This window comes from Neodiprion lecontei, chromosome 1, assembly GCF_021901455.1.
Source record: "Neodiprion lecontei isolate iyNeoLeco1 chromosome 1, iyNeoLeco1.1, whole genome shotgun sequence".
NCBI classification, from domain to species: Eukaryota; Metazoa; Arthropoda; class Insecta; order Hymenoptera; family Diprionidae; genus Neodiprion; species Neodiprion lecontei.
Window position 1 is genome coordinate 24,436,955 of NC_060260.1, and position 15,142 is coordinate 24,452,096.

General features: G+C 35.7%; 1 protein-coding gene across 9 annotated transcripts in view; it reads left to right on the plus strand.

The window, feature by feature from the left end:
* LOC107227535 overlaps positions 1 to 15,142 on the plus strand; it is a 45,300-nt gene that overhangs the window by 11,786 nt on the left and 18,372 nt on the right. For 8 of the 9 annotated variants that reach the window (XM_046744777.1, XM_046744760.1, XM_046744799.1 and 5 more), the window contains 9 exons: positions 2,036 to 2,291; positions 2,651 to 3,966; positions 4,875 to 5,047; positions 5,521 to 5,899; positions 6,095 to 8,376; positions 9,225 to 9,450; positions 9,595 to 9,792; positions 10,250 to 10,324; positions 12,377 to 15,069. In XM_046744777.1, the coding sequence (XP_046600733.1) occupies positions 2,036 to 2,291; positions 2,651 to 3,966; positions 4,875 to 5,047; positions 5,521 to 5,899; positions 6,095 to 8,376; positions 9,225 to 9,450; positions 9,595 to 9,792; positions 10,250 to 10,324; positions 12,377 to 15,069 (7,598 nt within the window). The remainder of the gene's footprint in view (positions 1 to 2,035; positions 2,292 to 2,650; positions 3,967 to 4,874; positions 5,048 to 5,520; positions 5,900 to 6,094; positions 8,377 to 9,224; positions 9,451 to 9,594; positions 9,793 to 10,249; positions 10,325 to 12,376; positions 15,070 to 15,142) is intronic. The other variant, XM_046744790.1, reaches the window with a different exon arrangement.

Consider the following 15,142-nt stretch of genomic DNA (forward strand, 5'->3'; position numbering starts at 1 on the left):
CTAATGTATCATTGTTTTAATAGCGTGCCATTTAATGAGTCATCGCGTATTTTAATTTTTAATATGTATGCGACATGCCACTCAGGGTTTTTGTATTCTTGTCTTCATGGCGCACCAGTTTTCGAACATGGTAACTTCCAACTTCAGTGTGTACCGTTAGTTGAGAAATATAGTTGCTATCTTAGTAAAAAGAGTATTTTTATATCACATATCTGTATAAAAAATAGATTTTCCGGTCGTTTGGTATATTTTATGTAGATAAGAGATTATAATTTTTCGTTTGTTCAATCTGACCAAGACATATAGGACATAGTTTAATGTTATTAGTTCGATTAGCACAATAATTATAAGGTAATGTTCACAGTTGATTGGCTTGAAACGTAACATTGTAATGTCATGTAAATTGTTGATTCTGAATTAAAAAGGCATTAGTCATTCTACTACTACGAAGTTTATTTGTTATTAAAGGAATGACTTGCTTTCTGGAAACGGTGTCCTGACAAAACAATGCTAGTTGTCTTTTAAGTTTAATTCTGTGAACACAAAATGCAATCTTTATTTTTAGCTAGTGTGATTGCAAACCTGTCATCGTCAAAGTTTAAATGGTTATTATTGTATTATTATATATAATATATTGAAAAAAAAAAAAAAATCCAATCTAATCAGTTTTCAGAATGAAAGATTAGTCGTCAATCGAAAATAGAATAAGAGCTTGAATGGTTTAACAATACTCAATATCAGACGTATTCAATAGTATCAATTTGGGTTAACATAACAATACGAATGGTTTTACATTGGTGAAAATTTGATATCATAAATTTGTCATTACATGAGCTAAAAAAATGGAGAAATCATCTATTCAAAGCAAATTATATGCATTGTATTTACGGTTGAGAAAGGTAATTCTTATAATTTTGTCAGCGCATTGTATGAAAATATTTATTTATTACAAGTAAGTAGTTTTCTCGTAATCCAGGATTAATGTCAAAACTAATTATTATTGAAAAGCATCTCTTTTTCAATGTAATTTGAAAAGCAAATGACACTGCAGAACAGACTAGAAACAAAATACTTATTAGATTCTTAATTACATTCTGTTGATGCATATAAATACTCTTTGTATCACTCACATACCACCTCTGGTGAGGATAGTTATAATTTCTAACAGTATTTAGTCAGTGTATCATTTTATGAGACGCTGCGTTTAAGAACGAATTACATGATCTATCAGATTCATAGACACTTGATCAATTGGTAAAAGTGAAATATGTTGAATTTTATTTTTGATGCATATAATCACGTTGTCGCAGAAGCTACTCAGCTTACGAATCAATGCAGTGTATCTTATATCATTATCAGATAAGCATTGAATCATCGAAGTTTGCATATATCATTGTTGTGTTTTTATACTTGTTGCAAGCTTGGCCATTATATGTACAGGTGAAATAATTATGATACTTTTGACCAGTATCTACGTAAATTTAATGTATATTTACTTGTAACCTGAACGTAAATTTGATATATATTTCTATTATAATTCCAAACAAGTCTAAGTCATTCTGTAATTGGCAAAAAATTCTTACATATCAAAAGCAAATTTTACAGACGTTGTTACCGGTCAAATCTAGAATAAATTTCTAAAATATCCTTAAATTAAATTATATAGCATATTTTTTATGATACACAATAGAGGCACTATAACTCTTCGGAAAGTAATTAATTTCGAGAATCTGTATTAGCATAAGGAATATATCGACGAACAAATGACAGTTCATGATAGTGTCATTCAAATGCAATGCCACACGCTAGAACTGTATAATTTAACCGGCTTAATTGGCCAAGACAGTTAACCTGGTTAAAAAGAATGTTTTTATTTTTAGCACATGTAGTGACATGAATAGAATGAAAGGACTGAAAAACATCTCTTATAATTATGGTACTGGTATTGAGCAAATTTCGGTGAACAAAATTGGACTAATATATAGTTTCTCCTTGGATCATAAATAATGAATTCCCTCTACTTTTCTTTCATTAGATATCACCCGGGGTCAATCGGTCATCTGTAACAATTTGTAAAAGGCAAACTCGGACGAGCCGCATAGATCACAGTGCGGATTCTGTATTAACAAGCTCACCTTCACCGAAAAAGAAGACACAATCTGGATTACAGATCTTGGATAAGTCCTCCGCACAGAGTTTGAATTTGAATCCTTTGGAACAAGAGAATGACCGCAGCTTTAGCGACGCTGAGGAAGCGATTACGGCTACAGAAAATTTGTCCACGATACCAGGTACCATACCAATAATAAGATTGGAACTATTGGTTTATTTTCTTCTTGCACAATATTCAGATCAGTGTTTGTTACTAAGTTTTTCTGTTATATTGGAAATAAAATGATCCCATCACCAAGTAACACTCCATTATTCAAATATATGGTATCCAATTGATTGGCAGTTTTCAATAAATTATAAAATACTCATCTACATGGTTATATTTTTGTATTTTTACAACTGCTCAGCTGTGTATTATTTATTGTCATAATAACTAACATTATTGTTGATAACTTGAAGGCGACGTAAATAACAAACCATTTAAAAATACACTCGATATTTTATCAGTTAAAATTCGTTTTTTCAATCGTTATCGCAGGTACCAGTTCTTCTACGCCTTCCACCCCAGTCGGTAAAGTGAAACCTAGGAAAATGAGCAAAGACGACAAGACTTTGAATCAACAAAAAATATCTGACCAAAGTAACGAAGCATCCAAAAGTACCGGCAATACTCGGAAGATGAGTTCAGAAAGTGCTGATAATTCACAGTGTCTGGCAAAGTCATCTGTCGACTCTGTAGAAATTTCAAAAACGCCACCACCGTTAAGAAAGGGATCGATAGACAATGTGGATGCTGAAAAAAGTGTTACAAATGTGCTAAAAGGGTCAGTTAGCATATCCGATAACGCAAAGACCCCAGAAACTGGTGAAAATTGTGATAAGAAATCTAAAATGAGACGTGAAAGTAGCTCTGATAGTAACAAGACAGCCGTAGGTACGAAAAATATTACTACGAATTTAGTGGAAACTCGTAAAACGTCGTTAGAATTAATAGAGGGCTCAAAGTCATCGTCATCCACACGAAAAATATCAATCGAGAGTGTAGATATCAGTAAAGGAAAAAGGGCATCGGTCGATAATTCCTCAATGTCCAGAAAAACATCGACCGATTCCATGGAGAATAAAAGCAAGAATGTTTCATTGAGAAAACTGTCCACAGAAACAAATGAAATTGATAAGCAAATTAGTGAAACTAAAAAAATGACGAAAAAAGTATCAACAGAATCTATAGAGAGTGGAAAACCCGATGTAGGTGAAATATCTAGTCTAGATAAAGTGAGAAATTCAAGGTTCGTGACTTCTCGCGTATCTGAGGATGTAGCTGACTTTGAAACCAAACCGCAGCAAGAAGAACAGGTAGCAATTTATGATGAGGATGACAACGGGACCAGTATCAGTGACATTGTTGCTGCACAAGCCATGCATGAATCTTTAAGTAAATTGGGGAAGGTTTCCCTTATAGATACAGAAAGTCCAAGCACCATTGATGAAGGTGTAAAAAAAGAGGATTCGAAAAAATACGAAAGCAGTGATGATAATAATACCAAGTACCGTGAAGGTGCTCAGGATGAATCTTTAGTTGAAGGATTTATTGGCCCTTTGCTGGATGAAAACTTCAAAGCGGATGAAAAGTTAACGCAAAAGACCATGGCAATGGAAGAAATTAAAACTCTACTTATGAAAGCCAAAGTACAGGCAGTTGAAGAAGATGAGGATGAAGAAAAGGCTATTGGAATTTCACCTGACGGGAGGTTTTTAAAATTCGAAGAAGAAATCGGTCGTGGGAGCTTCAAAACAGTCTATCGTGGTTTAGACACTCAAACAGGTGTTGCAGTGGCTTGGTGTGAATTACAGGTGCAGTTATACTCCAACTATTTTTTCAATATTACTATTCTCATTTCTCTTCATATTGTTCTGTCAGCTGTCATCTCTGAAACCTTTTGTCTCATATTGAATGAAAACATACATAAACTTGAGTAATTTTTCTTAAGGTTTTTACTTTACTCTGCTTTGCAACTTTTCCATTCTAATTAGCAGACAGTGAAATTTTTGTCCATGCTGGGTAACTTTGCATTTAATAATGATTTAAGATATTAAAAATAGGCCTGATAAAAATTGACAATCTTTCTGAAACCCATTTTGTGATAGTTTTCAAAATATGAGTTCAAGTAATCGTTTACCATGAACGAAGCATTACAGCTTTGTGATAAACATTCTACTGGTCTCTTGTAAGCAGCACGTGTTTAAACTTAAAATACCAATTATGGACATAAAATTTCACATATACATGGGAATCCGTTTTGCTAAGTTGAAAAAAGAAAGTAAACTGTCATGTTATCAAGCTGAAATAACATCAATTCCAGAATTCAAAGGTGTTTACTAATCGTGAACTCGCCTCACGAAAAAAGTGCGCTCTAAGTGCCGTTTCCCTAATTGTCTAGCCTTTCCATTGGATGCGGACTTTGTTCTTAGTGTGCTTTTTTCTGCCAGTCGGATTCGCCAAAAACTTAGCAACCTGTCCTATGCTTCACTTTTGAATATCTATAAGTTTTTGCTATAAAGTTGTACATGATATAAAAATAGTGTGTTATATTTTCCGAATTAGTCATGTAGACACAATGAATGAAATACATTGTATAAGTTTTAATAAGCTGGATTTTAAAAAATTCATTGTTACATGGATACAATCTTCTTTTTGAGATGATGAGAGAAAACTAATAGCTGTAAGCAATCTTTCTAAATATTCTGATTTGAATTTTTAGGAGAAAAAACTCAATAAAACTGAAAGGCTCAGATTTCGTGAAGAAGCAGAAATGCTAAAGGGGCTACAGCATCCGAACATTGTAAGATTCTACGATTACTGGGAGGTCACACTGACACGTCGCAAGTACATTGTACTTGTAACTGAGCTTATGACATCAGGCACTTTAAAGACGTGAGCATACCTTGAAGTTATTACATATGATCATTCCTTAATAAGAAAAAAAATTAATTTCCTTCAATAATGAATTACATTTATTAGATTAATGTATGATGTGTCACCCACAATCGTCGAAAGTACAAAAAATGATGCTAAACTTAGCAAGTGTTATACAGTAAAGGCTAAAAATTTAACTAAGCTTCATATCCATATTTCCAGTCAGTGCTTTAATACCTTGACAAAATGTATTTTTGGATATTTTGTTCTTGAGAATATTTTACTGATTTATCTTCAGTGTTTGTTAGTATCGCTCACCCATTATCTACTAGATTCTCCATCAGAAAGTTCATTATATATTTAGATGAAAACTGCAAAGAAACAAATTACACCTATGTGGAAAACTGTGTGGTACAAATTAGGTTGTTATTTAGTAGCACCCTGTGGAAATTGAAATAAATATACGTTTGAAATGTTTGTTATGAATCCAGGTACCTGCGGCGATTCAAAAAAATTAACCCAAAGGTGGTGAAGTCTTGGTGCCGTCAGATTCTAAAAGGATTAAGCTTTCTTCACTCCCGATCACCACCCATCATTCATAGAGATTTGAAGTGTGACAATATTTTCATCACGGGAACAACAGGAAGTGTCAAAATTGGTGATCTGGGATTGGCCACTCTAAAGAATCGAAGTTTCGCAAAGAGTGTCATCGGCACTCCAGAGTTCATGGCCCCTGAAATGTATGAAGAGCACTATGATGAGTCAGTCGACGTCTATGCCTTTGGTATGTGTATGCTGGAAATGGCTACAAGCGAGTATCCCTACTCTGAATGCACCGGACCCGCACAGATCTACAAACGTGTTGTATCGGTAATTGAATTAATACATTACAGTAATTTAATATGACATTTCACTCGATACCAAATGTTATTATAGTTGGAGCAACATAATTTGATTCTGTTCTTCGAGTCAATCATATGTTTATTTTTGATACTTGTTGATGATTTTACTAATTCTGGCCGTTTATATAAACTTAAGTAATAGACTTTGTTTCTTTCTGTTTAGGGGGTCAAACCACAAAGTTACGACAAAGTAGAAAATCCCGAAGTTCGCGACATAATTGAAATGTGCATTCGATTGAAAAAGGAAGAACGTCCTCTAGTCAAAGATCTATTAAACCACGAATTTTTCGCAGATGATGTTGGTTTTAAATTGGAAATGGTCTCCAGAGAGACTGCAATTGCGGATTCTGAACTATCACGGATAGAGTTTCGTCTCCGTGTTCTAGATCCAAAAAAACGGAGCAATAAACACAAGGAGAATGAGGCGATTCAATTCGACTTTGTTATGTCAACAGACAATGCCGAGGGAGTTGCTTCTGAGATGGCTAAGTCTAGTCTCATTCTTGAAGAAGATGCCAAAGCTGTTGCTAAGCTGTTAAAATCCCAAATTGCTACTCTACTTCGAGAGAGGGATGAACGAAAGGCCAAAGAAGAGAAGGAGCGTCTTGACCGTGAAGCTGAATCTAACGCTGCTTCAGATCACTTGCTCCAGCAACAACAAATGCAACAACAGCAGCTATTGATGCAACAAATGCAGATGCAACAACAACAACAAATACAGTCTGGGATGGGCATGCAGATGCAAGGATCTCTGCAGATCCAAGGACAAATGCAAATTCAGCAGCCAATGCAAATACCTATGCAGCAACAAGTTCACCCTCAACAACAACAGCAACAAGTACAAATGCAACAATTGTCTCAACAGCAAAGTATGCAGCAGCATAATTTACAGCCCCAACAGGTTCAGCTAGTTCAACAACAACCACTTTTACAACAGCAGACATCCGTTGTTCAACCTCAACAAGCACAACAAATTCAACAAATTTCATCACATTCACAAGCGCCGCAGCAGCATCAATATTCACAGCAACAATATCAACAACAAATACAACAAGGATTGCAGCAACATGTACAACAACAGCAACAGCAATTCCAGCCACAGCAGCAACAACCGATACAGTATACTCAACAAGTTGGCCAGAGTCTAAGCGCAAGCTCTTCGCAATGTTCAACGCCACAAAGTATTCAAAACCAGCCACAGTTTCCACAAGTCTCTCAGCAACAGCATCTACAACAGCAGCAACAGTACATTCAGTTAAATCAAATGAATGTACCCCAGCAATTGCAACACCAACCACAAGTTCAACAACATCTTCCACAACCAATTCAAATTCAACAACAGCAAATACCACAACAGGTTACACAGCAGCAACATATTCCTCAGCAACAGATTCCGCAACAACAGATTCCTCAACAACAACAGATTCCCCAACAACAACAGATTCCCCAACAACAACAGATTCCTCAGCAACAACAGATTCCTCAACAACAACAGACCCCTCAGCAACAACAACTTCCTCAACAGCAACAAATCACTCAGCAGCAACAGATTCCTCAGCAACAACAAATGCCTCAGCAGCAGCAAGTTCCCCAACAACAACAACAAATACCACAACAGCAACAAATTCTTCAGCAACAGCAAATTCCACAGCAACAGCAGCACGTTCAGCAGCAACAGATTCAGTATTCCCAATCGCAAGTGCAACACATTCATCAAATGCATCAGCATCCAGTAGGATCCCCGCCAGTTCCAGGTCAACAGTATTATCAGCAAAGCACAGCATCAAATGTTCCATATAGTAGTGCACCCATTTATCAGCAAAATGTTGGACAACAGGTGTATCACTCATATACATCATCCAGTGGTGCGGCACCTCACATGGATATTATGTCATCGAATCACAGTACTCAACAAGTATTTTCACAGCCAAATATTTCCGGCACCTCTGGAGTAACAACGTCACAGAGCTATGCTCAAGCAGTCGGTCAAACTCAAATGGGACAAGCGATATCTGGCTCTTCTGCTATAAATGTTCAGAGTACAATGCCAGCAGTGCATACGCAGAATATACAAGCGTCAAGTCAAGCCTGTCAATCGTCATCGGTAACGAATATCCAAAGTTCACCAGCTCTTCTTTCAAGTGGCCATCAGCAGCAGTCTCAACAAAATTTATTGGCTCAATTACAATACTCTCAAAGTTCTAATACCATTCAAACCACGGTTCCTGTTACGCAAAGTATGCCTGTTGTTTCCAATCCCATTAACAACCTGCCACCACAACAGGTTTCACTAAGTATGGAGTCATCCACAAATGTGATGGAGAGAACACTGAGCAAACAAGATACAATGGATTCTATACAATCATTACCAGGTGAACCTGTCCCTCTTGTTCATTCAGTATCGCAACTGGACCAAGCAACATCTGTACAGAACACTAATGAAGGGTAAGTACATATTTTCCGATATATATATATAGAAATAAAAATGAAAATTGTATTCTTCTCCTGATACACAATGACCTTTCATAATTACGGAAATCTCTTTTACACCCAGCACATAAAGTAATTGAACGATCGATTTATGTTTCTAAAACACTCACTTTAGACACTCTGGGCCTTCGTGAATATGATTTTTCAAATTATAGTATGTGGCTTTTCATGTAAAATCAACTACCATGGATAAGTCAACATTTTTTGATTTTCTTCAGAATTTCATATGACGTAGTAATGCCAAGATAAACCAATTAAAGCTAACATTTTACCCATTCTGTGTGAAGATATATAGTTTTCTTCTTGTAAAGATCAGAAAATACCGAAATAAATAGTCCCAGTAAAAAAATTCAAATAAGTCGAAGTAAAGCACTTTTGCAAAGACTGATTTTTTACTTTAATTCAGTTTTATGATGAATTTCTAGAGTCACAAATATTGTAAAGTATTTTTCCCAAAATATTTACCATTTTGGCTTTGAAGTTTTTCAGTTATGGTGAATTTGTAAGATAATAAAGCACAAATGTATCTTTCGCAAAGTGAAAAAAAAAAATTATATCTTTAGTTGAGGTGGTCAAATTACAAACGCCTGTAGTAAATTGACTAAGTAAGTGAAAAATCAACCAGCAAAGGATAGTTTGGTACTGCAAAATTCCAAATATACATACAAGCTTAATATTTTACACTGATAAATACGTACTTTTAGTTCCTTGAAGTAAAATACCGATCAAGGAAATGATATTCAAAACATACTAGTCTAGTTTCCTGATATATTAGTCGTAATAAAATGTAATCATTCTAATAGAATAACATCAGAAAATTCTGAGGCAACTGCAGTCCCTGAACGCAGTAGGGTAAAGCGTTCTGGAACAAAACGACGCAAACCAGGGATAAAGTTAACAGTCTTATCGGTGAGCAGCGAGAATCAATCTATGACAGTGGAATGCCAACTAGACACAAGCAAGCAGAAAACCGTCACGTTCAAATTTGATAGGGACGACATGGTTCCTGTGGATATTGCCAATAATTTGGTGAGTATTATAATCATAAATCTTGATGATTTTATTGGTTTCGATTCTGTTTTTACACAAGACACCTATCACAGGTTTTTATTTAAACGCAATTGATATTTTTTTATCTGGAACACTACATGTATTAGAATCGTGGGATTCTAGATTACAGAAAATCTTCTACCACAATCCCAATGTGACACGTTTGTCGAATTGATTGGCGACATAGTCATGCAGCTACGGTTGGACCCAGAGAGAAGTTTGCCTCTTGTGGCGCATGGACCTCCTGATCAATCAGCAGGAGGCAGCCCAGTGAACAGCCGGCGACCCAGAGATCGTGACCACAGTCTTGAAACATCTAAGGTAAATTGAAATGTAGAAATTGCCCTTTAACATTTACTGATTAAGTATCACATAATTTCGCACCTTAAGTTACTATACATACGATCCTGAATTATCTTAAGGCGGAAAAGCTTAAATAACCGAAATATTGACGATTTCTGTTGCTACATGAACAACCATGTCTGGCTTATTACAAACCCTTCACTATCGGTCTAGCTTCATGATAGTAACTGCTGTATCTCGAGTGGTTCATACATTAAAAATTTAATGTATCTTTTGTTCACTATACCAATGAATGTGTGATGGCATGTGTGGAGATAAATCGTGAATTCAATTTGCGTGATTAAATCGCTCTGCATGATCTCACAACTGAATGACGTCCTGGTAAAAACCTTTTCAAGTAAAAGAAGAATTATATTTGCGTCTGTGGATTGAGGTAATGAGAACGCATAATTAGTGTGTGTGGTTTTGGACGCAGCAGGTGAGACATGGCTCGTTAACCCGTCAGAGCAGCCATCGATCATCATACAAAGTTCATCGTAGGCACCGTTCGGTGAGTCTATCTCTTCTGTCCGATCATTTGGTTCGTTCCATTTTTCCTTTGTTTGGTTCATAGGGAACAATGCGGTGGTGTGCTTGTTGGTCTGTTTCTTTCGTTGAAGGATCTTATTGTTTGCTCAACATTTTTTCAGTGTTTTGTACCTGCTCTGATCACATTGCTCCTGATTGTATTGAACCTTAGTGTTCGCTACACAATGATTTACTTACTATATTATAAGTTATAACATGTTTAAAATGTGAACAACTGTATTTACTGTTGTTCAGGATTCGCGTTAAAGTCTAGTCCAATTTGCTAGAAATTGTATATTGCAATATATATAAAAAAAATGAGCCACTTTACTAATTTACAGCATCACCTTCTTGAAATTTTTCCCCTCCGACATCTGATTTTTTAAATTTAAACATTTTTCAACGTAGACCTTTTGCTGGACATTTGTTCGTAATTGCTTATGTTCTTGCATTTGCTCATAATTGTTTCATTCAAATGCTGAAAATATTTTTCTAGGAACTGAAATCTTATAAAATTGTATATAAGAGTAAAATTATGAGCAATCGAAAAGCAAACGATCCATAATGAAAAATGTTTTAATTTCAATCAGTGCAGAGGGCAATTTCACAGAGTTTCGAAAAATTTGATTCATGAAAATTATTTATATCCAAATGTTGGATACATTGTGGGAAAATAGAACAAAAGTGTCGTGAATACGATCAAATTGATTTTTACTCTGGTAAAAATATTCTTCTGAACATTAAGAAAAAATTTTATCTTATTTCAAACTTTTTCATATATAATATAAACCTTAAATTAGGATTTTTGAGGTGTAATAAATAAAATTTTATACAAGTTTTTTTTACAAAAGTCATGGTTAACCAGTAATGGAACTACTTTACTAGTTCTCAGAGTGCGAAAGACTCTGCGTAACTTCTTGATCTCGGAGTTCTGAGGACAGGACTTTACAAGGAATCAAAAACTTGGAGAGCTTCCACATATGTTAATTAGATTCGCGCTCTTGTCGTGCTCATCTTCACTGCTGACCTATAGCTGCATGGTAGTGAATACACTAACATGTAGCAATGTATCCGACGGTTAGGTAGCCGGAGAGGGAAGTTAGTGTGCAATAAGTAATGAAGAGTTGACTGTAATTAGCAGTTCCTATCAAAGTAGATCTGAATTCAGCTGTGTTTGAATGTACCTAGAATTTTACATAGAATTTGTAAATTTGTAAATATTAATTGTATACCCATTTTTGTTGGTTTATGAAGCTGCAATCACACTATGCTTTGGTTGATACTAAGCCTGTGCCAAATTTAGATTCGATATTTGTACTATCTAGTTAAATTGTAAGATGCACTTTGATATTTGAGAGCTGCATTTTATTTCCGTGTAAATACGATATAATTCAAGTGACCAAATGTACACAAAGATTTAAGGCTTTTCGCAAAATGAAACAAATCAGTGCACTTGATTTAGCTGCTGATACATACTTGAATTCACCTATTATGTTCAATAAGCTGCTTCAAGAAGCTTATTACATGCAGTTACTACATGCATTATAATTATGTTTATATGATTGCAATCTTGTTCAGTTTGTACGATATGGTGTTCTGTTGCAATCCACAGATATTTCGTGGATCATTTCATATCAATAGATATTTTATCCATGACTCATATGTATGGAGAGCATATAGAATTTACTATATGCAATATGGTTTGGCTTAATCTCAGGATGAAATGACAAGGTATTAATCTATTGCGCGCTGTAAATAATGAAAAAATTTCCCCAAACCCGATTGAGAATTATTCTACTTTCTTCAATCTATTATATCAAAAAAATTCTTCTACTCGTACTCCAAAAAGTTTTTTGCATGTTCTATCAAATATGGTTTTTTTGTAGAATAAAATGTGTTCGTTATAAATTTAAGTGCAAAGGATTATTTGATAATAGTAATCACTGGGCATAGATGTTGTGTTGAGATTTTATGTGTTTGAGTTTTAATATTTTATTACACTCTAGCATCTAATAAATGTGTTTCAAATTTTCAGAGAGATGAAACATCGAACACTTCTACACCAACAAAATTACTTCCGATTGATCAAATAATCTCTCACATCGCAAATGTGCCCAGCGAGAAACAAAGTGTTCAAACGCCAGATGGTCAAGCAGGAACTGACAGCATATCATCAGAAGCATCGCGACGGTCTTCTACATCTACTCAAAATACAGATACGCTAACTCCAACATATATGCCAAATGAACCAAATGATACATACGAACTTACAACTTCTGTAACATCTACTGAAACGATAATGGAAGTTAGTCATGCGGTACCAGAAGGCAATTCAAGTGCATCTCCTCAACCTCATTCAAATGTAGTGGACAGTACTCAATATCAAGTAAATTCAGCAACTGCCAATTCAGGAATAAAATATTCGGATGCTCCTGCTAAAGAAACGGATAGTATACAAGATTCCACAGATATTACTAACGAGGATGATAGTCAAGTCACCAAAGCACCGGTAACTACTGTAGCTGAAAGTAATACGCTAACTGCGCCACCTTTACGTAAAATATCAAGATTTTTGGTCAGCCCTGTTGTGGAGAGAAATACAACTGTGTCTGATCATGCATCTAGTATCTCGAATGTTACTTCAAGTGAGAATTGCGATAATTCTTCAGCGCAAAAACTGTCAGAAGGAAGCTCATGTTCAAATATTTTAACTGCAGAGAACGTAACACCAGATGTAAATTCTCCAAATGTCCAAGTAATTTGTGACCAAGCAAATTCAACTGAAAAGAATGTAATATCAGCTGAAATTGATTCTGCAATAATGATACAACAACAAGACACCGCTGGCATGGAACAAATGCTAAATGTTACAACTTCATTCAATGAAACTGCCAGACATGCCCAGCAGCAATTACAACAAACTGGAGATAAGACAGTGAATTCAATTCACATTCAACAAGCCACGACACAAATACAGCAACAAGTTCAACAGGGTACACAACAATTTCAATCCCAACAAATGATACCTCAACACCAGCAAGTACCAAGTCAGGTACATCATAATGTATCACAAAATCATCAAAATATTTCACAAATACATCAATCTATGGGTCCAAATACAACACAGGTGCAGCAAACGACAACATTGATTTCTCAGAATCAACAAATACATCAGGGGTCACCTCCAATCCAACAAAATATATCGCATATGCAACAAAATATCGCGCATATTCAGCAAAATGTGATTTCAGCGCAACAGAATATTGAACAAATGCCGTTGCCACAAGTGTCACAAGGAACGCTTGCAGCCCAGCAAGTTCAGTATCAAGAACAGTCTATGATGCAACAGCATATTATAATACAGCAACAACAGCAACAGCAACAACTACAATCAGTACCTATGCAACAAAATATAAGCCAACAACCCCAAGTGCAGTCACAGCACTTACAACAACCACAGCAACCTCAACTTCAACATCAGAACATGCAACAATTTATTCAACAACAACACCAACAGCAACAACCACAACTCCAACAAATGCAACAACAGTATGTTATTGTACCACCGCACGTGCAACAAATTCAACAAAACCTCGATGATAGGAATCGTAGAGTGTCAAATATTTCAACACTTTCGAACGTGTCAACCGATTCTCAGTTGTCAGACGTTTCAGGCATAGCAGAAGACGGGAGAATGTCTACACCGATTCATCTTCAACATGTTCAAACGCAACATCAAGATACTCATGCAACTAATGTATTTACCCCTCAAATCGTAGCCGACATTTCTCAGCCATCGTCAATAGGTCATCATGCTGCTAGTACACAAGCTCAGGTCCCTGTAGTAACAAGTGTTGAGATGCCGCCGAAAGTTGCAGCAAAGCCCAAAGAAGTCTCATCTACACTTCCAGATCTAGCTCAAAACCTTGCTAACATACTCTCAAATCCAAAATCTAAATCTGTTACTCCGCATAATGTAAATACTATTCATGAGCCAAATGCAAACATAGTTTCTGTGGAACATAAAACAACACTGCATCCTGAGCAATATTTTCAACCCATACAACCTGAAGCTACCCTGGTACCTCACTCTCAGCAAGCCCATATACAACAGAATCAACCAAGTTTACAAAATGTACCAACAATTCCGTCGAATAATCAAAATCAGCAGCCTGCTCCTCAAGCTTTTCAAAATCAACCACAAATGCAACAAGGTATGCAAATAAATGTTCAACCGGTACATCAAGGCCTGCAAAATCAACAACACCTTCAAAATCATCAACAAGTGCCTCCTATTGCGCAACAGAGTCAAGCCCAGTATCAAACAACTCATCAGTTGGTACAACAAACGATTCAAAGTCATCAACAGACTTTACAAAATATTGAGAGTGTACAACAACCAATAATCTCACAGAACGTCCAAAGTCAACAACACAATCTACAAACACAAACAATAGTACAGCAATGGAGCATTCAACAACAGAATAAAACCTCAATTTTGCAGAATAATTTAAGTGTACAACAATTGCCTTCAGGTCAACAGGTTCATCCTATGCAAAATCAATCACAAATTCAACAAGTAACGCCATTGCTGCAGCAATCTATGCAAGAATCAAGTAATGACTATGCTGCTACATCTGAGCAACCACAAAATATTAATATCAACAATAATGTGGTGTCACTATTGGAAGCAGAAGTCAACAGCGTTGAAAATAACGACACAAGCAGGTAATGCACAAAGAAACATGTGGCATTGTATACTGCTCATAATGATTGAATTCTGCGCTTTTAAAATTTTATT